General features: G+C 46.1%; 1 protein-coding gene across 5 annotated transcripts in view; it reads right to left on the reverse strand.

Moving 5' to 3' along the window:
- dipk1b (divergent protein kinase domain 1B) overlaps positions 1–25,047 on the reverse strand; it is a 43,271-nt gene extending 18,224 nt beyond the window's left edge. The window contains exon 1 of one of the 5 annotated variants that reach the window (XM_069932308.1): positions 24,603–25,047. Coding sequence is in view for 2 of the 5 variants with exons in the window: in XM_069932268.1 (XP_069788369.1) it covers positions 725–787 (63 nt within the window). In the remaining 3 variants the exon portion in view is untranslated. Of the gene's footprint in view, positions 1–509; positions 570–724; positions 1,018–24,602 lie in introns of those variants that run through there. The other 4 variants (XM_069932268.1, XM_069932286.1, XM_069932277.1 and 1 more) reach the window with 4 other exon arrangements.
- Positions 25,048–25,181: the final 134 nt, after the last annotated feature.

Raw genomic sequence — 25,181 nt, forward strand, 5'->3', positions numbered from 1 at the left:
TATGTTAAACAATTGGATGCACTGGCATCTTGGCTCAGTGCGCCACTTTCCAAGATTGGACTCATAAGCCACTTGAGAGTCTTACGACTTCTGGTAGGACTTCCTGTGAGTGCATAATGGGTCACTCACTACATCATCACTGAGGCAGGACCCCTCCCTAAATTGCCAGGGAGGGCAAATTACAGGGAATTTGGGTTGCGGTCTGAAAGGCCCAGGAGGTTCTGCCTTCCCTGGAATTTCATCCGAGTCCAAATAGGGTCACTGCACGCCCGCGGTGTGAAAAGGCCTAGAGAGTAGTGGGTGCATGGAATAAAAAGCCAGCAATGGGAAGGATGGCACAATAGGATCTTTGAAGAGACATTTAGATAGGTACATGGAACTGAGAAAAATGGATGGTTATGCAGTAGGGTATTCTAGGCGTTTGTTAAAGGAGGCACAACACTCTGGCCCAATGAGGCTGCACATCTCTATGTTCTAAGACCATTTTGAAAATCAACATTTTTGCAGACCTTTTGGCTACCTGTCTTAATGTCTCCCAATTCGACTGCGTGTCAAATTTTTGATCGATAAAGCTCTGGCGACGAGCTTCGACGTTCATCGGGGTTGCATACATGTAGTATGCAATGGCTGGGAGCTCAGAACCGGGTTCTCTCGTATGGCGGGATCTCGGCTGTGGCGTTGCGCGTTTCCCTGCCCCAAATGAAAAGCCCGGAGCCCCGGGTACCTGCAGAGCCCTGGAGAATGGGCAGAAGACGACCAGATGGACCAACCTCCGGGCGCCTCTCATCCTTGGACCGGCCGCGTTGCCCGCACCTTCCCCTCGCAAGCAGAGCGGGAACCGGAGCGCCTGGCCGCAGCCTCAGCCGAGGCTGGCTGCAATCCAGCGGGGCGGCCGCCAGCCCATCGGCGGAGACTGAGGCCGCGGCTTCCCTGCGTTCAGGGACGCTGGTGCGGAGGCTCCCGGTTCGGTCAAGTCATCGGCTGCGGCGGGGGAGGCGCGGCGAGCATGCGCCGTGCATCGTGACGAAGGGTTGGGTATGGATGGGGGGGGATGGGGGGGGTAGCGCCTTGCCTCCTGCCAATCCGCAGGAGGAAGGCGAGGAGGCGCCACCTCCTCCTCCCAACCAAAGCCCGGGAGAGGAGCAGGGCAGCGATCCCATCCTCAGCAGCTGTTCCCATGCACAGGAGCTATCCCACAGCAACTATTCCCACCTCAGCCCCTCGGCTGAGCTTTAGTAAGGCTCCCACCGACCTTACCCCACGGTCCTCACACTTGTTTAATAGCATAAAGGGAAATTGTTGGATGCCCTCCCATATTCTAAATGTATCCGCCCGGTATGTGCTGGGAATACACCAGTTCGTGTTTGGTTGCAGAATCGGACATTTCGGTGCCTGCAGTTTGGCGCCAGATATTTTGGGCGGAAAAAAAAAGATATTTTGTAGCCCCCTTGGCGAGATGCACGATCAGTGACACACAGACTGAAGTTGCCGAGACTGAAGGCTTTCATTTACAAGAGATGGACAGCATCCCTGCATTGGGCACTCCCACTGACCCGGACTCGAACTGGGGGGCAGGCTTGTGGCACCACAGTCTTTATGGGGAAGAAGGGGGTGGTGGGGGGAGTCCCGAGCCGCCATGAGGGCAGAATCAACCAGGAAAGGTCATGTAATTTACATATGGCAAACATGTACAATAGTCGTTTCACTCCATGGCGTCTGTCTGAGGGCAAAGACCATGTCAGTAGTTCCTCTGTTTGCGCGAAAGCCGCACTGTGATTCTGGGAGGACATTTTCGGCGACACTAGATATTAGTCTATTAAGGAGAATCCTAGCGAAGATTTTGCCTGCAATGGAGAGCAGCGTGATGCCCCTGTAGTTTGAGCAGTCTGATTTCTCGCCTTTGTTTTTGTACAGGGTGATGAAGATGGAATCACGAAGGTCCTGAGGCAGCTTTCCTTGGTCCCAGCAGAGCTCCGAATCATGGGTCCTCTACCGGCATCACCTAGAACACTTCCATCAGTGCTGTCTCTGCTCCATCCTCAACATTCATTGGAATGACTTCATCACCCACATCGAAGTACTCGAGCTGGCAGAATCCACAAGCATCGAATCCATGCTGCTGAAGACCCAACTGCGCTGGGTGGCTCACGTCTCCAGAATGGAGGACCATCGCCTTCCCAAGATCGTGTTCTATGGCGAGCTCTCCACTGGCCACCGAGACAGAGGTGCACCAAAGAAGAGGTACAAGGACTGCTTAAAGAAATCTCTTGGTGCCTGCCACGTTGACCACCGCCAGTGGGCTGATCTCGCCTCCAACCGTGCATCTTGGCGCCTCACAGTTCGGCGGGCAGCAACCTCCTTTGAAGAAGACCGCAGAGCCCACCTCACTGACAAAAGACAAAGGAGGAAAAACCCAACACCCAACCCCAACCAACCAATTTTCCCTTGCAACCGCTTGCAACCGTGCCTGCCTGTCCCGCATCAGACTTGTCAATCACTAACGAGCCTGCAGCAGACGTGGACATACCCCTCCATAAATCTTTGTCCGCGAAGCCAAGACAAAGAAAAAAGACATGGCGTTTGCAGTTTGACACCGGCTCTCACATTTGATAAAGGACATGGCATGCAATATAATTTTCATGAAATATAATAAATATTAAGCATTGATTAAAATTGTTACTTGGCACTAACAGTTAGGCTACAACAATTTATTCACTTCTTATACTTAATATGAAACAAGGAGCGGTGCTTCAGGCTGTTGTGCGGGACCCTGCATTTGGGATAGAGGCCATTGCTCCAACACGTCAAGCTGCTGACACGGCAGTACGGGCACTGGAGGTTTACCAGAGATGACTGAGTCAATAGCCCCTGTTCCACTGGCATCCCAGTTAATTGGCTGTGCCCTTTGAGCCATTTCCACTTGGCTACCCTTAACTGGGACATTAATTGCTCATCCCTGGGCTTCGGAGTATTCTACCTTCAACTGGAAGCAAGTGACTTTCTGCTGTCCCTTTTCCACTGGTTTTATCAGCACGCCTGCGTCAGCAAATGCGAGGATATAAAGGCGGTTAATCCCCAGTTTGAAATGACATCATTTAATGCCAGCATTCGGACAGTATTTCTTTTCCACTGGACCCTATCCCGGTAAATTCTCCGTTAATTCCTGGATCAGAGTGTCAGTGTAAAAGGGAATAATGAGTCAATGGGAACAGGAAGGAACTGGGTGGAGGGGACCGAGTGGCAGAGGTGGACTGGGAGCGAAGGGTGATCAGAGATCATGAGGGGATCGGTATCTGGTCCCCGGCCTTAGGACAACCCATCTCCACCATCCCAAAAGGGCTCGGCAGCAGGTTTACTCCCACTGTCTGCCTACTCAAAGGCAAGCATTGGTAAGCCTCCAATGCCCATAGTGCCATGTAAGTCTACTTGATGTGATAGAGCGACAGCCCGAAGCACCACTCCTCACTTCATAATAAATATAATAAGTGAAAAAATTGTTGTAGTCTAACTGTTAGTGCCAAAATGTCTAGTGCCAAACTTTATTACAATCAAACAAAATTTTTCCTTACAGAAGCCGTCTGCTAGCCCCGAATAATTTGGAAAGTTTGCTAGTTACAAAAACATAAATAAATTCAGTTGTTAAAAAAAAACAGTCTTGATACAAAATAACACAGGAGAAGGGAGTCTTTTTAAAAAAAAGTAAAACTTTACTCCACATAAATATAGTGATAGTTCATAGTCTTTACCCTTCAGTGGATGCTGCGAGACCACCTGAGACCCTCCAGCATTTCTCTATTTTTACTTTGCAAAAGAAAAGTGGTCCCCTCCCCCTCAGGGTGTCCACCACACAGGTGTGAGGGAGCATGATTGACAGTTTTCATTGCTGAATCTGACGGGGAGAATGGGACACATGGTGGTGATTGGCCTGGAGGCAGTCCAAGAGAGTGACACATTTCCAAAGTCAAGCATTGGTGGAAGATAGGGAGAGGGGATGAGTGGGCGGGTGCTGTGCATGATGCTGTCATTATGGGAGATCATCTGGTTTAGTTGCAGATGGTGTATTCTTTTTAAGGCAGGCAAAATGGAACAGTTTCTGCACCTCTTTGCATTATGGGTAAAAATGCTGACATCTTCTTGCTGCACCGCATGTTGAGAATGCTGCTCCAGCAGGTCTGCACCCCTGTGATGGCTTCAATCTACTCAGCCTCATGGTTAATCTGCCACTCCCTCCAGCTGCTATTTCCATCCTCGGCAGTGATCCCATCCACGGCAGCAATAGCATCCGATGTGCCAACAGTCATCTTGCAACCCAGAAGTGATCACACCATGAAAAATAGAACTAAATGAATCTCCAAACAAGAATTTCATCAGCAGATATACCAGTAACAGGAATTCTTGACAGGAATCCCATTTTGGGGAATTCTTCCCAACAGTTATCCAATCATATCAATCTCATTAATCAGAATCCCAGAAAAGGAATCTCATTGGCAGTTATCCCATCAACAGGGATTGCCACTCCCGACCCCTCAAACAGAAAAGGAACCCCATCAGTAGAAATCTCATTCACAGGAAAACCATCAACAGGATTCACAACAATAAGAATTTCCCCAGCAGGAATCTTCTCAAAACTAATACTGCCATCAGAAGGATCCTCAACAGAAAAGCCTGGTAACAGGGATGCCAGGAACAGGATTCCCATTGACAAGAATCACAACAGGGATTTTATGGTCAAGGTTCCCATGCCTGAAATATCCCAAACAGGAATTCAAGTCATAGGAATCTCCACAGCAAAAACCCCAACTAGAAGGGATGTCCTTCAAAGTAATGCAATCAACTGGAAGCTGATCAGCTGGCATCACCTGAATAGGAACCCTGAACACAGGAATCTCATCATCATGTATCTCCCAATGGGAATACCATCACCAGGAATCCAATGAGTATATTTCTTGCTAACAGAAAGCATACTTTGATTCATTTCTGCAGTGGGAATCTTAGAAACTGAACCCGATCCAACACAAATCCCATGAAGATGTATCCCATTAACACAAGTCTTCAAGAGGAATATCACAAGGTATTTACCAAAAGGAATCTCACCATTTGGAACCACACAATAGAAAGCTGATCAACAGGAATCTTATCAAAGGAATCTTCCCAAGAAGAAAGCTATCATCAAGGATTTCCAAGCAGTCGTACCATTTGTCCTGGGTAAACTTGTACCTCTCATTTTGTTCGTTTTAGATTGGTCACAGTGTTTGAGCTACCGAAAGAAAATAGACACACACACCGAGAGCAGTTCAGTTTATACAAATGTTTATTACAAATTCAAAAGCTGATTTCAAACTACAATCTGCTACCCCTTCCCAACTATACTTATCAATGCCTGGACTGGTCCCAACTGCCGAAGCGAGGCAATGACTGCACACTTGTAGTAGGTTGTCGGGGCGCTGGTAGCAGCTTCTCAACCTCCCTCAACCGGGACGTTAGCTGGACTCTCGAAGTTCTTCTTGCTGAGATATTTTGCCACCTCTCAGAGAGTCTCAAACTTCAGCAATGGGACCATGGCTTATATTACCTGAAAGTTGTTTATCTCTTTGAACAAATGATTTAATTATCTTTAGGGTCTCCTGACAGTCTGCGACCAACAAAAGAAAACTGCATCTCTGGGCCTCATGGTGGAACTTAGATAATGTCTACTGATTCATATGCATCCCTGGGCCTCAGAGTGTAAATTAGATAATGTCTACTGATTCTGCATCCTGGGCCCCATGGTGGAATTTTGTTGTGTCTACTAATTCATATGCATCCTGGGCCTCATGGCATAAATTAGATTATGTCTGCTGATTCTAAAAAACAAGCAGGTTCTCAGCCTTGCAGAAGCAAAGACTGCAAAAGTAAAAAAACACGGTTTAAATCTTCCATTACACCATTAACAGGACTTCCATAAATGAGAATGACACTAACAGGAATCTCATCAATGGAGGTGTCTTCAACAAGAATCTCATTCAGGGGAATATTGCTAATTGGAATTCTCGCAGCAAGAATCTTGTAAACAGGATTCTCCCCAACTGGAATTCCATTGACAAGAAGTTAGACCACAGAAGTGTTGCCAACATGAATTCCATCAACATAATTCCTATAAACATGAATTCCATCAAAATGAATCCCATCAAACCAAAATTTCACGAATGGGAATCTCATCAAGAGGAATCCCATCAGTAAGAATATTCCCAATAAGAAACCCATAATCAAGAATCACAGCAACAGGAATCTCCCCAATGGGAATCCTATCCACAGGAATTCCCACACCTCAAATGTCCCCAAAAGAAATTAATAATTTAATGAACAGCAAGCCCATCAATGGGAATCCCAGCAACATTAACAGGAATCACAGCAACAGGAATCTCTTAAAATCAACAGCCTTCCCCAACCCCCTAAGACACATCCTATTAATAGAAATTACATCATCATGAATCATTTTAATTGGAATCCCATTCATAGAAATATCACCAGCAGGAATATCATCAGCATTCTTCTCGTCCGCAATCCTAATGAACAAGAATCCCTTCAATAGGAATCTTTCCTGTGGGAATCCCATCATCATGAGGCTCTTCATCAGGAATCCTATCAATGTAAATTTCTGTAGGAACCTCAACAACAGGAATCCCAGATAGAATGATGGTGCATGCCAACCACATCAACATGAATCTTCTCCATCAATTACAGCTCATCAATTAAACTGGTAGGAACAGGATCAACAGCAGGTATAGAACTGGGGAATATTGCATTAACATTAATCATACCAAACAGAATCATATTAATGGCATCACATCAATCAGTCCAACTGTGATAATTGTATTAATGGAAATCACACAACAGTTATCCAATCATATCAATCTCATTAATCAGAATCCCAGAAAAGGAATCTCATTGGCAGTTATCCCATCAACATTTGGCAATCTTATGTTACAAAATTAAATCTGCCAGCTTCAAAGTTCTCACCAGTTCAAAGCCATCAGGCCAATTGGTTTTGTGGACAGGAATTGTTTGTGGAAATACTGGCTCATGGAGGCCTAACTAGCATTTAGAAGGAAGAGAGGAAATCTCATTAAAATTGGCCGGATGCAGTGTCCCCGTGCCTGGGTTTCTAGAAGCAGTAGTCACAGTGTCAGGATGTGGGATAAGATGGTTAGCATTGAGACAAGAAGTTCCTCCAATGAGAAGATGTACTTGCAGTATTCTCTACTGCTGTAGTCTGCAGAGTCAAGTTGATGAATATATTTAAGGAGATAGATTTTGAGACACCAAGGGCATTGAAGAACATGGTGGAGAAAGTGGGATTATGTCATTGAGATGAATGATCAGCCAAGAGAGTATCGACATGTGCAACAAGCTAGAAGGGCCCAATGGTTTTGTCCTGCTTCCATTTTTCCAAGTTTGTTAAACAGCAAATACGCCTTGAGGGAACTTACCAACATTAATGACAGCTATTGCAATAACTTGAAAAAGAACAATATAAACAAGAATCAGACCTGCCACAGCATCAGCAACAGGAATCACAAATAGCAGGCAGATCCCATGAAGAGCCACAGCCATGGTAATTCCAATGAAAAGTCAGAGGAACAGAAATTAGATTTGCAGCAACCCCATCAACAGGTATCTTAGTCAAAGGAATAACAGAAATATGAATAAAATGAATAGGGCTCTGCAATTGTCAAAGGACCAGGAATGATGCTAATATTAATCATATTAACAGTAGTACAACAGTAATCACTCCAACAGCCATGATGCCAACACAATCTCACAAACATTAATCACAATTTATCAATTACATCAACAAAAAATACAGCAATGTGAACCACTACACTGTCACACCAACAGCTTTTACATCAGTAGATTCCATTGGTAGGTAAACAAACAATGATCTGAATACAATGATTGGCAACATCCTTGGAAGCAACAATATTTAACCTGGAATCAATAAGCAACAACTCTCTGTACAAGTACCAATAAAAATTATGCCAATTGAAATCACACTGGAGGAATGGCAAAGGCAGCAATGAAACCAGGAATAACAACAGTTATTAATTCTCTCATTTGTTGGAGTTATTAATGTTGGTGTGATCCCTGCTATCCTGATTCTTTTTAATCATATAGAGAAATATAACATGGAAACAGCCTTCTGTGCACTGAGGTTGTACTATTTATTTTTACAAAAGTTTATTCAAACAGCAACATGACAAAACACAAACTATACACGAACTACATCCATACATACTATAGGCATTGTTGAAAATTTGTGAGAAGTGGTAAATCAATGGCATCCCTTGGTTACATACAATTTACATTTTCAAATTAAAATCCCATTGTTATTATTTATCACACATTCGATTCCCTGGGGTGGGGGGGAATCCACTGCTCCCAGAACTTGCCCACTGGCCCTTGGATTCCATGTGCTCCTACTCTAACGACACACAGGCATGAATGTAACCTCGAAAGAAGGTCAGGCAGTTGGCTCATTGAGGACCTGTGAATGGCCAGCTCGGCCAGGCCCATCAACAACCCGGCAAGAAGATCCCCCAAGTGCCCAACCCCACTTCCTCACCAGGTAACCATATATCAGGAGCGTGGGCCTGACAGAGGTTGTGCCATTGTAAAACATGCCCTTATGCAGTAATCTTATAGTAATCCCGTTTTATTCTCCCCAGAATTGCATTAACCTCACTCTCTCCCAACCCCTCAAATTTTTCCGCTTACCCAAATGCAAGAGATAATTTGTTCAAAAAACCTCCTAATCTATGTATCTTTTGAATGTGGGAGGAAACTGGAGCATTTAAAGGAAACCTATATAATCACTGAAAGAACATGCAAACTCTACACAGACTCAAAATCCAGATCAAACCAGCGTGATTGGAGCTGTGTGTTGGCAGGTCTATCAGCCATAATTTTTGCTGTGTTTCTGCATTGAACAAATGTTTTTATGTGATTAGGTATGCTTTCTACTCGTGTCATTACCCTTATAATTCCTCATTTCATTTTTATTTTTGTTTTTTATTTTACTTCAAATTGTATTTTGTTGATGTAATTCCCAATTAATGTTGTTGCTGTTCGTGATGTTTCGAAAGTTGGTTGTATACTGGAAGAGTGAGAAAGTTTTACAAATCAGGAAAGGATGACTTTGATAAAGGGGGAAAAAAAATTAAGGAATACAAAAATAAAAAGTGAGAGCTTCCACAGATATTTAAAAAAGGATGAAAGTTGGGAATTAAGAGCACAAAATAAAGAAATCCTTCACACTGACAAGTACGTTATATCTTGGTGGAAGACATTCTGGGGGGAAAGGAGAAGGAAGAACTTTAAACATTTATTATTACATAGGAAAATTCCATATATTCTCCTGTAAAAGTTGAATTTTGTAGACCATTTTTTAATGTTAAATTTAAGGAGTTGACTATTACATCGATACTCCTTTTGTGAGGCTGAAATTCACACTAGAATCCAAAATACCATATCAGTAGCAGCCGTTCAAATGATCTCTAAATAAATAAAGAACAAAAACACAGCGAATTAAGTAATAATATAGAGCCTTCACATCAAAACACATGTACTGCCATGGTAAGTATCTGCGTCATCGGAGGCGTTGGGATTTTCGATTGATGGGCAGCTGTGCCAAGATGAGAGTCTGTGTTTGAGGCATTTGGAGCTTTAATGGCCAGGGGTGGGGGGTGGGGGGGACGGGGGTGGCTGGATCCAAGGTGAGAATCTGTGTTCAAGGTATCAGGAGCTCCAATAGGTGGGTGGCCGGGGCCAAGGCAAGAGTCCCTGTTCAAGACCTCGGGAACTCCAGTAGGCGGGTGGCTGAGGCCAAGGCATGAATTTGTGACTGAGGTGTTGGGAGTCCAGCCTGCGGGTGGCCCAGGCCGAAGTGAGAGACTAGGGTCGACTTTTACACAAAACATGAAAAATTCCATATTTTCTGGTGAGATTGCGGTGGCACACTCTCTCATGGCGAACCGGCCCTGCGTGTAACGCCACCACATGGCGGGGAAGCCATGGGAAGATGGCGCTGTCAGGGTTTCTCCCTGCCTCAAGTCTCCTGCCCAGCGTGCGCCTGGGGCAGCGATTATGACATCATAATGCACGCAGTGACTGAGCTCATGTTGCCCTTAAAGGAGCACGTGCTGAATTTGAATAAAAACAGTCATTGACGACTTTCAGTGTGGTGGCTGAGTCTTTCTTGGTTGAGTCCAGCACTACATTGCTGACCCCGTTGAGCCCAGACGCCTCTCTGGTCTCAAGAACATGGATCCAGAAGAAACAAATGCGTTTGCCATCAAACTGACCCCCTTCTCGATCCATCGCCCACATATGTGGTTCAGGCAGGCAGAGGTGCAGTTTCAACTGAGGAACATTTCGGCAGATGTCGCGATGTTCTACCATGTTGTGAGTGTTCTGGATGAAGAAATGGTGGACAGTCTAATACACAACCAGCCGAGGGTAAATATCCTGCCATCATGAACCTGCTCCTTGGCACTTTTGGGCTCTCCCCTCAGCAGCATGCCTCCAGACTCCTGCACCTTGATGGGCTTGGGGACTGCCAGGTTCAGTCAGGTTGCGCGTCCAAGAGCCAGCTGGCCGCAACACTCCCCCAAGCACAAGCTGGAAGAGCACCATTCCACCCGGTGCTTTTACCATCAGCGCTGGGGAGCACAAGCTTGTAAGTGCTGACAACCTTGTGACTACCAGAGGAAATGACCCGACCAGCCACCGTTGATAGCTGCAACAGCTGGCCACGTGGACATCCTCCTTCACGTTACCGACAAGTCCACCAGTCGACATTTCCTGGTGGACACAGGAGCGGAGCTGTGCATCCTGCCCCCCACCACCGTCAAGGCACCCATCCAATCTTGTGGTTCCACCCTGTGGGCAGCCAACTGTTCCACCATCAAGACCTTCAGTACCTGCAGGGTGCAGATCCAGATTGGGAATGAGAAATTCCGCTTGGAATTTGTGTTAGCCTCAGTGGGTACTACTTTGTTAGGGGCCAACTTCCTGAGGGTACACGGACTGTTGGTCAACATGAAAGGCAAGAGGCTGGTTAATGCTTGCACCTTCCATTCAATGCACCTGGATGCCATGAACGCCTGCAGGCCTGAGAATGCCACCATCGCCACTTCCAGGGATGAGTATTTGAACATACTCCATGAGTTTCCCACCATCCTTCAACCATGATTCAGCGCCTCCTTAACCTAGTACAGGGTATACCACCATATCTCCACGCAGGGCCCCCTGCTGCACTTCAAGCCCAGACGACTTCCGCCCGAGAAGCTGCAGCTGGCAAAGGGGGAGTTTTCCCAACTACAGTAGTTGGGGATCGTCCGTCACTCGGACAGTGCCTGGACATCCCCTATCCACATGGTCCCCAAATCCTCCAGGGGCTGGAGACCCTGCGGCAATTACTGGCATTTAAACGATGCGACCACACCACACAGGTACCTGGTTCCACACATTCAAGACTTCTCGGCCAATCTCCACAGCGCGCAAGTCTTCTCCAGGGTTGATCTGGTGCGGGGATATCATCAGATCCTGAGGACATCGGCAAGACAGCGATTATCACCGCCTTTGGCCTCTTTGAATTCCTATGTATGCCTTTTGGCCTCAAGAACACAGCCCAGACATTTCAGAGCGTCATGGATGCAGTGGGTAGGGACTTGGGCTTTGTGTTTATCTACCTGGATGATATCCTTATTACCAGCTGCAACTGTGAAGAGCACAAGGCCAACCTCCGTACCCTGTTTGCTCAACTGGTTGTGTTTGGCCTCATGGACAACGTGGTCAAATGTCAGTTTGGCAAGTAGACGCTGCAGTTCCTGGGGCACACCATCTCGGCAGCAGGGGCTGCCTGACGCCAGAGAAGCTCGCGGTCGTCCAGCGGTTCCCCAAGCCAACCACCCTCAAGAGCCTGCAAGAGTTCATGGGGATTGTGAATTTTTATCTTTGGTTCATCTCCGACGCTGCCCGTACCATGCGACCACTGTTTGCTTTGATCACCACAAAGGAGACATGGATGGAGGAGGCAGAGACCAGTTTTGCCACAACAAAAGGAGGCCTTCGCAATTCAACTCTATTGGTGGACCCACGACTGGAGGCACACATGACGCTCTTGGTGGATGCCTCAGCCACGGCGGTAGGGGGCGTATTCAAGCAGTGGCTCAACGGACAGTGGTGCCCGCTGGCCTTCTTTAGCAAACAGCTGCACCTGCCGGATCTCAAGTACAGAGCTTTCGACCAGGAGCTCTTGGCGTTGTATCTATCCATCTGGCACTTTCAATACTTTCTGGAGGGCAGGCCCTTCACAGTGTTCACGGACCACAACCCCCTCACACAAGCACTCGTGATGACCAAAGATCCGTGGTCGGCTAGCCAGCGACGCCATCTCTCCAATGTGTCAGAGTTCACCACCAACATCCGGGACAGGGCAGGCAAAGACAACATCATGGCGGATGCGCTCTCTCATCCGGCAATCAATACTATCGCCCCCGGCCTTGACTACACACAGCTGGCACAAGCCCAGAAGCTGGATACAGAGATGCAGGCTCTCCGGACTGCTATCTCTGGCCTCGAGCTCCAGGACATTCAGTTGCCCAACAGCCCGGACATGCTGCTCTGCGACGTCTCCACTGGCTCGCTGCACCCGGTAGTCCCACCGCAGTGGAGGTCGAGGGTTTTCAGCTAGTCCATGACCTAGCCCACCCCTCGGTGAAAACTTCAGTGCAAATGGTGGCAGAGAGGTTTGTGTGGCATGAGCTCAAAAAGGAGGTGGCCGAGATGGTGAGGAACTGCACCAGGTGCCAGGCCTCCAAAGTCTACCGGCATACGCAGGCCCCAATCCAGCAATTCGACCTGGAGGTACGGAGATTTCAGCACATCCACATTGACATCGTAGGCCCCCTGCCGGTGTCCAAAGAAGCGTGCTACCTTCTCACATTAGTTGATCAGACCACGAGATGGCCAGAGGCCGTTCCCATCAAAGAGGCTTCTGCAGAGATGTGCGCCAGGAACCTAGTCAGTCATTGGATCGCTAGGTTCGGAGTCCCACCGCACATCACCAGTGACAGGGGCACCCAGTTCATCTCTGTGCTTTGGGCTCAGCTGGCGAAACTCCTGGGGGTTAAACTTCACCACACCACAGCCTACCACCTGCAAGCAAATGGTTTGGTGGAGAGGTTTCATCGTTATATGAAATCCGCCTCATGGCTTGCCTCACCGGCCCAGGCTGGGAAGATGAACTGCCCTGGGTTCTCCTCGGCATCAGAACAGAACAACATCCAAGGAGGACCTACAGGCATCTTCTGCGGATCTGATCTACGGTGCACCGCTCTCGCTGCCATGTGAGTTCTTTGGCCCCGAGCCCAATGTCATGTCCGAGCACGCAAACATTTTGGCGGATCTCCGTAAGAAACTATCCTTGGTAGCCCTCCACCTCCCTTGCATCATGGGATCCGGCCGACACATTGTCCCAAAGAGCTGGACTCGGCGGAATTCATATTTGTTCGGCATGGCCCACATATCCCACCTCTACAATGCCTTTATGAAGGTCCATACAAGGTCCTCCAGCAGTCCAGGAGGACTTTCACTTTGGACATAGGGGGTAAAGATGAACTTTTCACCGTGGACCGTTTGAAGGCAACGCACATAGACCTCTCACGGCTGGTGCAGATGGCCATGCCCAAATGCCGGGGCCGCCCGTCAAAGCAGCGGGACGTGTAGCCAGTTCTGGGGGAGGGGGGCTTGTGTGGTGGTGCACTCTCTCATGGCGAACTGGCCCTGCGTGTAATGCCACGTGACGGGGCAGCCATGGGAAGATGGCGGTCAGGGTTTCTCCCTGCCTCAAGTCTCCTGCCCAGCGTGCGCCTGGGGCAGCGATTATGATGTCACAATGCACGAGGTGACTGACCTCATGCTGCCCTTAAAAGGGCACGTGCTGAATTTGAATAAAAAACAGTCATTAACGACTTTCAATGTGGTGGCTGAGTCTTTCTTGGCTGTTTCCAGCTCCACAAGATTGACTTTTGCATGAGTATGATCTTTACATGAGTATATACAGTATACATGGAAAAATAATGTGACTAAAGACTGGTGTGTCCAGGTGTTTTAATGGATAGGTGCGAGATGTATTGGTTATACATTTCTGATATTTCTTAAATACTGGAAAATTTCTTGCCTGTTGGAAAACTGTAAATGTAATAAGCCTATTGAATAAAGAAGAAAACCAGAAAGCAGGTAACCTTAGACAAATTAAATCTGATATTAGGTAAGTGTTGGATTCTATACTTGAGGAAAAATCAATCACAATAAAGCTGAGCCAACATTGTTTAACAAAAGGGAAGTCATTTTTGACAGGTTTATAAAAGTTTTTAAGGGTGAAATATCGTGTGGTATGTGAGCTGCAAAGCATTGGACAAGAGGTCAATGTAGGGGAACATCAAAACATTCAAGGGGATCACTTGGGTCTCCCTTTCCACTAGTGACAATATTTACCAGGAGTGTTGCTCAAATATTATTGAAGACACTTCTGATCCAGCACACAGTACCTTTAACCCAGTAGCACCAAGAAGAAAGTAAAGGAACATCAAAAAAAAAAATTCTGGTCTGCCAGACTGGGAAATAGTGTCTTCCTACAAGCTGTAAGATTGATGAACAGTATCTAGTAACCTAGTAAATGATCCCAAATATATTTATTTATTTAATGTAATTATCACCTGCTGTATAATATGTGTGTGTGTGTGTGTGTGTGTGTGTGTGTGTGTGCGCACGCTGCAGAACAAGTAAAATACACATAAGTGCTGGAGTTACTCAGCAGGTGACAAGTTGAGTAGTTCCTCAAGCACTTTTGTGTATTGTTGTTATCAGGAGGTTTTCTTATTATTAGTAACAATCTGTAAATTGCTGGCTGCCACAGAAATTCCATTGGTAATCTATACCAACGATTTATGAAGGCATCAAGTACATTGGTGCCAAATTTGATGATGGATCAAGTTTATGTTCAAGCTGTGAGGATGACACAGCCTGTAAAAAGGATATGGGTGGACTGAGTGAGCAAAAAAATGTTGATTAGTTGAGGATAATGTGAGATTGTGCACTTTGGTCGGAAAACCTGAAAGGGAGAAAGACTGCAAAATGTTCTATACAGAGAGATGTGGGTGTCCACGTATGAAACAGAAATTTACTGTGCAGGCATGGCAAGTAATTAAAAAGTGTTAGTCTTGGTGCAAAAAACATACCAATTGTTCATGTAATTGTTCATGCAAGCATCATGCACCAAAATTAATCATATAATATCAAAACCGCTAATATAATTGACAGTAGTATCAATTACCTCTGACTAACATTAACCTTCACCAAAGTGATTGACCTCCTCCTCCTCCCCCCATCACTCGGAATTACAACAATACTAGTTATACTTACTGCAATGAGCCAAAAGGGATCTTATCAATATTAATGATTTATTGTGAAATAATCTGCAGGAAACACACCTGCAGGGTTATTACAAAAGGGAAACTCATCAACTTCAATTATAGCAACATAATTTGTGTGAATGCGAAACACACTCTAGTCAAGACTAGTGACTGAAAGGCTTCACAATATCCAGGGCATCAACACAATGAATGTCAAGAAGGAAGACTTACAAATGAATAAAAGCAACAGGAACCAGGAGAAAAGCAATCACACCAACAGCAATAATAACATCAGAAAAACATAAATAGAACATCACGATGTATCTCAACACCAGGATCACACTACATGGAATAATAGCAGTATGACTCCCTGTCCAAATGGAACTGTATGAGCAATATCAAAGCCAATCAAACTGACAGGAATCTCACTAACACCAAGAACATCAATGTAAATGGAATTCCATCAAACAGAATTACAGCAACAAGAACAGACTGGTAGAACGTATGCCATAAGGGATCATACAGCACAGAAACAGGCCCTGCCTTCGGCCCAACATATTCATGTTGATCAAGTTGCCCATCTCAGCTCGTCCCGTTTGCCTGTGCTTGGTCCATATCCCTCTCACCCTTTTCTATTCATGTATCTGTTTTAAAGGTCACAGTAAAAACACTGAAATCCAGACTGCTCGGGGATTGGGTCGGTCAAGATTTTTGGATTCTCAGGCAGTAATTTTAAAATTCAATTAAAGGAGAGTAAACAGGTAAATTTTGATAATTTATTAATGAAACATTTTTTCATACAAAGTACAAAAATTTTAATTTTATTGCCATGTCTTCCTGCTGGGCATCTGTTGCGCATACGGATATGCACGTACCACGCATGCACACACACAAAAGGCAAGAATTTTCAAGATGTCCGGATTACTGGCATCGGGATAATTGGACTTTGTCCCCATGATATGTGATGTACTGCAACAATCAGTGCTAGGACTCTTGTTTGCTACATGCATTAACAAGTTAGATGGGCATGTAGAGGAGGTGTGATTAGAAATTTTGTAGACAGCAGGAGAACTGGTGTCTTTGTTAACAGGGACTGCAGATGATATTTATCAGCAGGGCAGAGCAATGTCAGATGAAACCTAAGGGAATAAAAGGCAAGGATATACAGTGCCCTCCATAATGTTTGGGACAAAGACACTTGTGCTCTACAAGGCTTTTTCAGGTGCATTCTCCGCTAAGAATGCGCCTGAAGAAGCAGAAGCGTCCCTTTAAATTGCAGTTCAGGTGGCAGTGTTGAAGGCACAGCGCTGGCCACCTGAAAAGACAGCTGCGCCGGGATGCGCATCTGAGTGTATTCTGGCTCCTGTCCCTTGGGCTGTCAATTCAGGATGGCCGTCTGTCAACTGGGACAGCCAGCGCGGGCTATCAGCACGGGGACATCCGCACGGGACGTCCCCACACTGATCCCGCTGCCCCATTCTCTCCCCACTCACGGGGCTTGAGCGGCCAGCGGGGGAGGAGGCTGGAGCACTGGTGGGTGAGTACGGGGGCTGGAGCACCAGCAGGCGAGTACGGGGGCTGGAGCGGCAGGCAGGGGAGGAGGCTGGAGCACCGGCGGGGGAGAAGGAGGCTGGAGTGGCCGGCATGTGAGTATGGGGGTTGGAGTGGCCAGTGGGGGAGAAGGAGGCGCTCGAGTCAGGTACCAGCATTGTTTCGGCCAGCCCCCTTCTCCCCTCTCCCGAAATCAGTCACGACAGTGTGAGACAGCTCCCGCCGGCTGCCCGACAGAGTGAGGACTGATTTCGGGAGTGGGGAGAGAACGGGGCAGCGGGATCAGTGTGGGGACGTCCCCGCCCTTACAGCCCACACTGGTCGCCCAACAGCGTGGGAACTGGGAGAGGAGCTTTTCACTAGATCTAGATCATGACAGTAAACATAGAATTTAGAACATTAGGTCATAGTACAGGCTCTTCAGCCCACACTGTTGTACTGACCTTTGGAAACGTACTCCAGAACAAGCAAAATTTTCCCTCCCACACACCAATAACCTATTTTTCTTACATCCATGAGCCTATCTAAGAGACTTTTGAATGTCGCTATTGTCCTAGCCTCCAGCAATACAAACCAGGCATCCACCATTCCCTGAGTAAAATTCTTATGTCTGACATCTCCCCTGAACTTTCTTCCTTTCACCTGAACTAATGCCCTCTGGTATTGCTATTGTCGCCCCAGGAAAGAGATGTTGCCTGTCCATCCTATCTAAGCCCTCAATCTTATATGCCTCTATTAAGTCACCTCCCATACTTTGTTGCTCCAAAGAGAAAAGCCCTAGCTTTGTCAACCTTGCTTCATATTACATGTTCTCCAATCCATACAAAATCCTGGGAAATCCCTTCTGCATCTTTTCTAAAGCATCCAAATCTTTCCTTCGATTCATAACAGACTTGGCTCCACTGATTTGAAGGGGCAATGACCCTAAATACCAATGTATGTGATTTGCTTATTTTTCTTTTGTTTACTTTGTCTCTACATTATGGAATTAATTTTCAGTGTTTTAAACTAGTTCTAGCTCATTATATATTTCTGTGAAACACACAAGCTGCAAAAGCTAAGCTGACAAAGAAAATCGCAGGAGGAACTCAACATGTCACAGAGTATCCATGGGTAGAAATAGTCAGTTAACCTCTTTGGTCAGAACCCTTTAATAAGTTGTAATGGAGGATTAAAACCATGTACCCAGATGCTTTTTGCTTATGTGGAACTGACGACACTGGGTCCACACGCAGGTCACCTTACTTTCAGAACTAGCAGATGTAATTAAACTCAGCCATGGGGACTTATCTGAAGATACACTTTGAAATGGAATTCCACTGTGAGGCCCAGGGAAAGCAGTTGTCAAATGCAACACTCTGAAATTGACGAATTGGTCACAACCTGTCTTGCTCGAGAAGTTTTAATAAGTCTTTGTATCTACGAGATAAACCAGGAAATTATAACATCCTGGTTCCATAATAATTAATCTTCTAAATTGTAGAATGTAATGTTCAGTTTTGATTTTGACTGACAAATATTAGAAGGAGTAGGTGCATGATTAATTGTTTTTGGGGTATATAAGCCTGTGGTCCTGCTGCTGAAGTTTAGATTCTCCGAGGGGTGGGAACACCCCTTGTCAAGAAGGAAGAACAGCCAGAGTCCGAGCAACGTCCCGGTCGGGGGAGGTGGAGAGGCTGCTACCGGCGCCCTGACAACCTACTACAAGTGTGCAGTCGTTGCCTCGCTTCGGCAGTTGGGACCAGTCCAAGCGTTGATAAGTATAGTTGGGAAGGGCTTGCATATTGTAGTGTGAAATCAGCTTTTGAATTAGTAATAAACATTTGTATAAACTGAACTGCTCTCGGTGTGTGTGTCTATTTTCTTTCGGTAGCTCAAACACTGTGACCAATCTAAAATGAACAAAATGAGAGGTATAAGTTTACCCAAGACAATTGGCGCTGCGAGTAGGGTTGGTCTCAAGATGTTTCGCCGAAAGAAAGAGGTGAGCCCTGAGCAGTTCTTGATTCCTGGATGGACTTCCAAAGACGATGGGTTTGGCATGTTGGCCAATACCCTGTCTTTGTTGGGACCACCCATTAGTTGGGATGAGAAGTTAGACTCATCAAGTGCACCTCTGGGAGAGCGGGTTGCCACTCTCCTTCGAGAAAGTAAATTTCCTGATAAAAAGGGAACGCTGACGAATGGTTTTTGGTTGCTGGCCACAGCATTACGCCACTCCGTTCAGCGTGAAGCAGAATTAATTCAAAGAGAAGTAGAATCTCAGTACAAAAGAAAGCAATTAGAGGAGGAGCTAGAAGTCCTGCGACAATGCTGTTCCATGATGAGCGAGATTGTTCGCACCAGTCAGGACAGAGCCAAAGAATGGGAAGATAAGCATGTCCAAATGATTTGCCGTAATATTAAACTCCGGCAGCAGCTCTGTGAAGATAAGGAAAGGCATGGAGTAGAACCCGATCCATATCATATTCATGCCATGATAAGGAATGGTGATGATCCTGATGTAATTGAGGATTGGGATGGGAATATCTGGAATGACAATGGTAATAATGCAGATACTCCTCAGCATGTGTCTAACATACTACCCTCTCCATCTGCTGTTCATGCCCGCCCTATAAGGCAGCAGATTTCCCAAACAGACAGAAGGGGGGATGATGTAAGGGTAGAGATGGAAGGGATAGATATCCCGGTTTCCCATGTGGACCCAGGGGAAAATACCCAAACCCCTGCTTATGCTCTATGGCCTACTCCCTCTGTTGGATGGCCTCCACCTCCTCCCCTAGACTGGGTGGAGGACCCTGTGAGCCAAAGTGGGAACAGGGGTCGGAAGGAGTCAATGATCCGTGATTTCTCTGTAAAAGAGCTGGCTGCCATTGGAGATCGATTTAGGCAAAAAGCAGGGGAACATCATCCCCAGCTGCTGAGTCCTCCTGGCCCAGCTGTGCTTTCTGCTCCCACTGCTGCTTCTATCGAGCTGGCTTCTCCTGCTCCAGTTACTCATGATGAGGTAAAACAATGGGTTAAACAGGCTCTTAATGATAACAATAGCATGTGGTCCTGGAAGCCCCCGAACCCTTCTGAAGCCTGAAGGTGTGGGCAGGATTCCCGTGTCTACTCCATCGAGACACGGCGCACACACGGGGATCCGCGGCCCTACATACCGTTAACAATCCACTGGGGTGGGGGTAATGATCGCCAATACTTGGCTTTGGTCGACACCGGTGCAGAGCACTCGGTGATTCCTGGTAATCCCGACCTCTGGACTGGACCGGTCTTTCGAATAGAGGGGTTGGGAGGAGCGGTCACCCTGGCAAAGGAAATAAAAGTCTGTGCCATGGTGGGTGATGGCCCTTCCCCTGTCTGGTTACATGCCCTGGTGGCTGCTACTGACGAGTGTATCCTGGGTATTAATATGTTGGCCGGTACGGCCCTTAATACTAGCCAAGGGGGATTTGCATTTGGAATTCGGACTATTACAAAAAAACTAGTAGTGGGTCAGGCTAAGTGGGATCCTGTGATGGTGCCAGCCCCCATGAAACCAGTGTGCATTACACAATATCGTCTCCCTGGGGGGCAGGAAGAGATTACTGCCACCATCGATGCTCTGCAAGAAGAAGGGGTAGTGAGGCCCGCAACGTCGCCCTTTAATAGCCCTGTTTGGCCGGTCCAGAAGCCGGACGGCTCCTGGAGAATGACAGTTGATTATCGATTTTTGAACAAACATGCCCCACCACTTGCCTCAGCAGTTCCGGACATCGTCACCCTTATTGAAAACATTGCTAATGGGAACTCAGGAACATGGTATGCTGTCATTGATCTCGCTAACGCCTTCTTCAGTATTCTTATAGCTGAGGTCTCACAGGATCAGTTCGCCTTTACCTGGAAGGGGCGCCAGTATACCTTCACCCACCTTCCAGTATCGCCTTCCCTCTCAATTCACCATTATATTGATGATGTGGCCTCCTGGAGCCTCTGGCAGAAACAAGAGGGTCGCCGAGTCCCACTGGGATTCTGGTCACGTACCATGCCCGAGGCTGCCGCTCGTTATTCTGTTTTTGAACAACAGTTACGAGCCTGCTGGGCCCTGCTAGAGACTGAAAGAATGACAGGTGATGCAGATGTTCAATTGCGACCTGCACTAACTATAATGAATTGGGTCCTGGCTAATGATGCTAATCTAAAGATCGGGCGGGCTCAGCAGTCTTCTATTGTTAAATGGAAGTGGTATATTCAGAGTCGTGCGACCAGAGGGCCTGAAGGGGTGGGCCGCGTACACGAACAGGTGGCTTACCATCCCAGGTCAGAAACTCACTTATCGGAGGAGGGGGATGGTGGCTCCAGTCAGTATGCTGAGTTGAAGGCAGTCACTTTACCACTAGATCCCCATGATCACCCTCTTCGCCTGTTTACTGATTCCTGGGCTTTGGCTATTGGACTTGTGGTATGGATGCCTGATTTGCAAAAGAACAACTGGATGATACATGACCGCCCAGTATGGGGCAAAGAGTTGTGGCAGCTGTTGTGGGATGCTTCCCACCATCGTGAGATAACCGTTTATCACGTTGATGCCCATACCAATATGGCGACTAACATGGCTCAACATAATGCAGTAGCAGATCAGCTTGCCACTATCAGCTGTGCTGATACCGTCCCCCTGGCTCGATGGGCACATGAACAGAGTGGTCATTTGGGGGAGAAGGGATCAGCTATGTGGTCCCGTACACATGCTTTATCCATCCATAAGGATGATGTCCGCATGGTCGTATGTACATGCCCAGAATGTCAGCTTGTGAAGTTCCATACCGTTCCACCTGGTCCGCATTGCCGAATAAAACGGGGTGCTCACTCAGCTGCGGTCTGGCAAATTGATTACATAGGCCCCATGCTAGACTGTATGGGTAAATATTACATCCTAGTAATGGTTGACACCTTTTCGGGCCTGGTTTTTACTTTTCCCACCAAGACGGCTGACCAAGCTAGCACTATCCAAGGACTAAACCATTTGATTTATCATTATGATGTTCCAGAGGAGATTCACTCTGATAATGGCTCGCACTTCTCCGGGAAAGCAATCTGTGATTGGGCAAATGACAACGGTATTTTATGGGTCCACCATATTCCTTATTACCCGCAGGCTGCCGGGTTAGTTGAACAAATGAACGGCTTACTGAAGGAACAAATTCGTTTGGAAACATCACTGGGGACCCAGAAGGGATGGTGCCATGTGCTGCAGCAGGCAGTCGACAATTTGAATCATCGCCCTTTAAAAGGAGGTACACCTTTCCACCGACTTCTTCACGCTCCTGAATTACAGCCTATTCCAGAGGAATAACAGTCATTGCCCCCCATCCCCGAACTAGAGAATGTTGGACAAAAGGTATGGGTGGCACCACCAGGTAGTGGCCCTCCTGTAAAAGGGGAAATAGTGACACCTGCCCAGAGTAACACTTTAATAAGTTAAAATTGGAAAAATTACAAATATAAGAAGTTGGGGGAGGGGATGAGAGTGGCAATTTTTTACAGATGGATAATAGAAAGTGTGTTGACCAGCTGCATCATGGTCTGGTATGGAGACACAATGCCCTGAGCATAAAGGCCTGCAAAAGGTAGTGCCCAGGACATTACAGGCAAAACTGTCCCCACCATCGAGAACATCTGCGGTATTGAATACAACATCTCTGACAGCACCACTATTTTTTTTAACAGCCCTGTAAGGTCTCCTGTAAGAATTTCTATGATTCTAGGAGCTAATAAATCTTTACCAGTTTGTCATTATATGTTCATGTCTTTCTTCCACCATGAGCAATAAACATAATTTTCCCATAGTGAGGCAACATTGCCCTACAATGGCCAAAGGAATCACTACAGAATTTTTGTTATCACATCTTGATAACTCTGGTAGATGTAAAAGCCCATTGAAAGAGTTTGTTTGTTTAATTACTTATTTAAATACTTTTTTTCACAAGGATAAATCAATAGAACATGCAATATTCACTTGTAAAACTATAGAAAGGACATTAGTTAACTTGGAAGGGGTGCAGAGGAGATTCAAAGGAATCTTGCCAGGATGGAAGGCTTGAATTACAAGAGAAGATATACAGGCTGAATCTTATCTTCTCTAGTGTAGGTGGCTGAGGAGTGACCTTATAGAGATTTATAGAATCATGAGGTAGCAGGACAAGCTGAGAACACAGTTAATAAAATGTCCCTTTTGAGGTGACAAAGCGACTACATGTCCTGAGAAGACTAAAGTGGACAAGGCTACTGGCAACCATCATAGAAACCTTCTTCAGAAGCTCTATTAAGAGCATTCTGGCTGGCTGCATCACAATGGGGTATGGTTGCTGTAGAGAAATGGATTGGAGGTCAATTCACGGGACTATAAGAGTGGCAGGGAGGATCACTGGAGTCTTCCTCCCTGCCACCACTCCCCCCCCCCCCCCCCCCACCAGTTTACATGATCTATCAGGATTGTTGTCTGAAGAGGGCATGCAAATCATTGAGGACCCCTTCCACCTTGCACACATCTTTTAGCTGCTCCCATTGGGAAAGAGATACAGGAGTATCAGAGTGGACATTACCAGACTGAGAAACAACTTCTTCCCATTAGCAGTGACTGCTAAGCAAGCAAAGGAACTGCTTACATTCAACATTTGAGACTCTCATATTCATGAAGCAAAATTTATTTGTATATATGAATACTTGTTCTGCATATGTATTTTTTGTCTGTATGTGTGTTATCTGGTTGTGTGTCTGTGTTTTGCACCAAGGACCAGAGAACACTGCTTTGTTGAGTTGTACTTGTGCAGTCAGATGACAATAAACTTGACTTGACTTGAAAGAAAAATTTTGAGTTCAAAAGTCAAGCAAGTTCTGCTAAGTCTGAAGCACAATGTGAGTTTGACTAACAATCCTGCGTTTCAGCATACCTTCTTTGATAGATAATGAAACACGTTGATAGCTGCTCTAATTGAAAATGTCACATTATGTGAGAAGTTGAGAAGTACCATTCTTCTTAACAGCTTGATTTCAAAATGCCAGTTGTCCTGTGCAGATTTGAAGATCAAAAAAATTTCAAAGCGAATTGGGAGTTGCAAACATTGACAGGAAGTTAGAGCTGCCATGAGTGTAGCATTCTATTTGACCTCATCCTTCTAAAAGAGCAGAGTTCCCTGTCTCAAATCGAGTAAATATCCAGCTGGCTACTTCTATGAGAAATGAAATATTTGCTCTATATGGTAGCACATTAACACATCATCCCCTGAAATTTTCTACATCAACCAGAGAGTTCCACGACATAATTTATCTCATGTAATATCCAAAGGACATGTTGTACTGCAATAAACTTGTAGCAGCAGTAAATGTGGCCAATTTTCATTTTATATTAGTTGTTGTTCACTGCAAAGTAATTTAGTTACAAATATCCTGTGTTCTATATAAAAAAAAACCACAAAAGCGTAGAACTGCTGGACATTTACAAACAACAGAGGAGAATCATTGTTCACAGTCAGCTATACTCATTTGAAGAAGACCGCAGAGCCCACCTCACTGACAAAAGGCAAAGGAGGAAAAACCCAACATCCAACCCCAACCCACCAATTTTCCCCTTCAACCGCTGCAACCGTGTCTGCCTGTCCCGCATCGGACTTGTCAGCCACAAACGAGCCTGCAGCTGACGTGGACTTTTACACCTCCATAAATCTTCGTCTGCGAAGCCAAGCCAAAGAAGAAGAAGATACTCATTTGGTTCTGTAAAAGACAATAGCTTTGAATGTGTGGGATGTAATTACATCAATTGGTGGTTAATATTTAGGCAGCAGTGTAGGAAATGCAATCAAAGATAAATGTCTTTGAGGTAATGTTGCAGCTATATAAGACCTTGGTTAGACCCACTTGGAATATGGTGTTCATTTCTGGTCACCTCACTGTTGGAAGCATATGGATGCTATAGAGAGGTGGTAGAAGAAATGTACAAGGCTTCTGCCTAGATTGGAGAGGTTGCGTAAACTTGGTCTTATATGATGATGAGAGACATAGATCACTTGGATGGCCTGAGGCTTATTCCCAGGGCTGAAATTGCTAACAAAAGGGGGCATAGTTTTAAGGTTCTTAGGAGCACTCTTCCCTCTAAGCTGTGCCTGTGTGCGCGCTCACACACATTTTGCAACCAGTGCA

This window comes from Narcine bancroftii, chromosome 1 (genome assembly GCF_036971445.1).
Source record: "Narcine bancroftii isolate sNarBan1 chromosome 1, sNarBan1.hap1, whole genome shotgun sequence".
Taxonomy (NCBI): Eukaryota; Metazoa; Chordata; class Chondrichthyes; order Torpediniformes; family Narcinidae; genus Narcine; species Narcine bancroftii.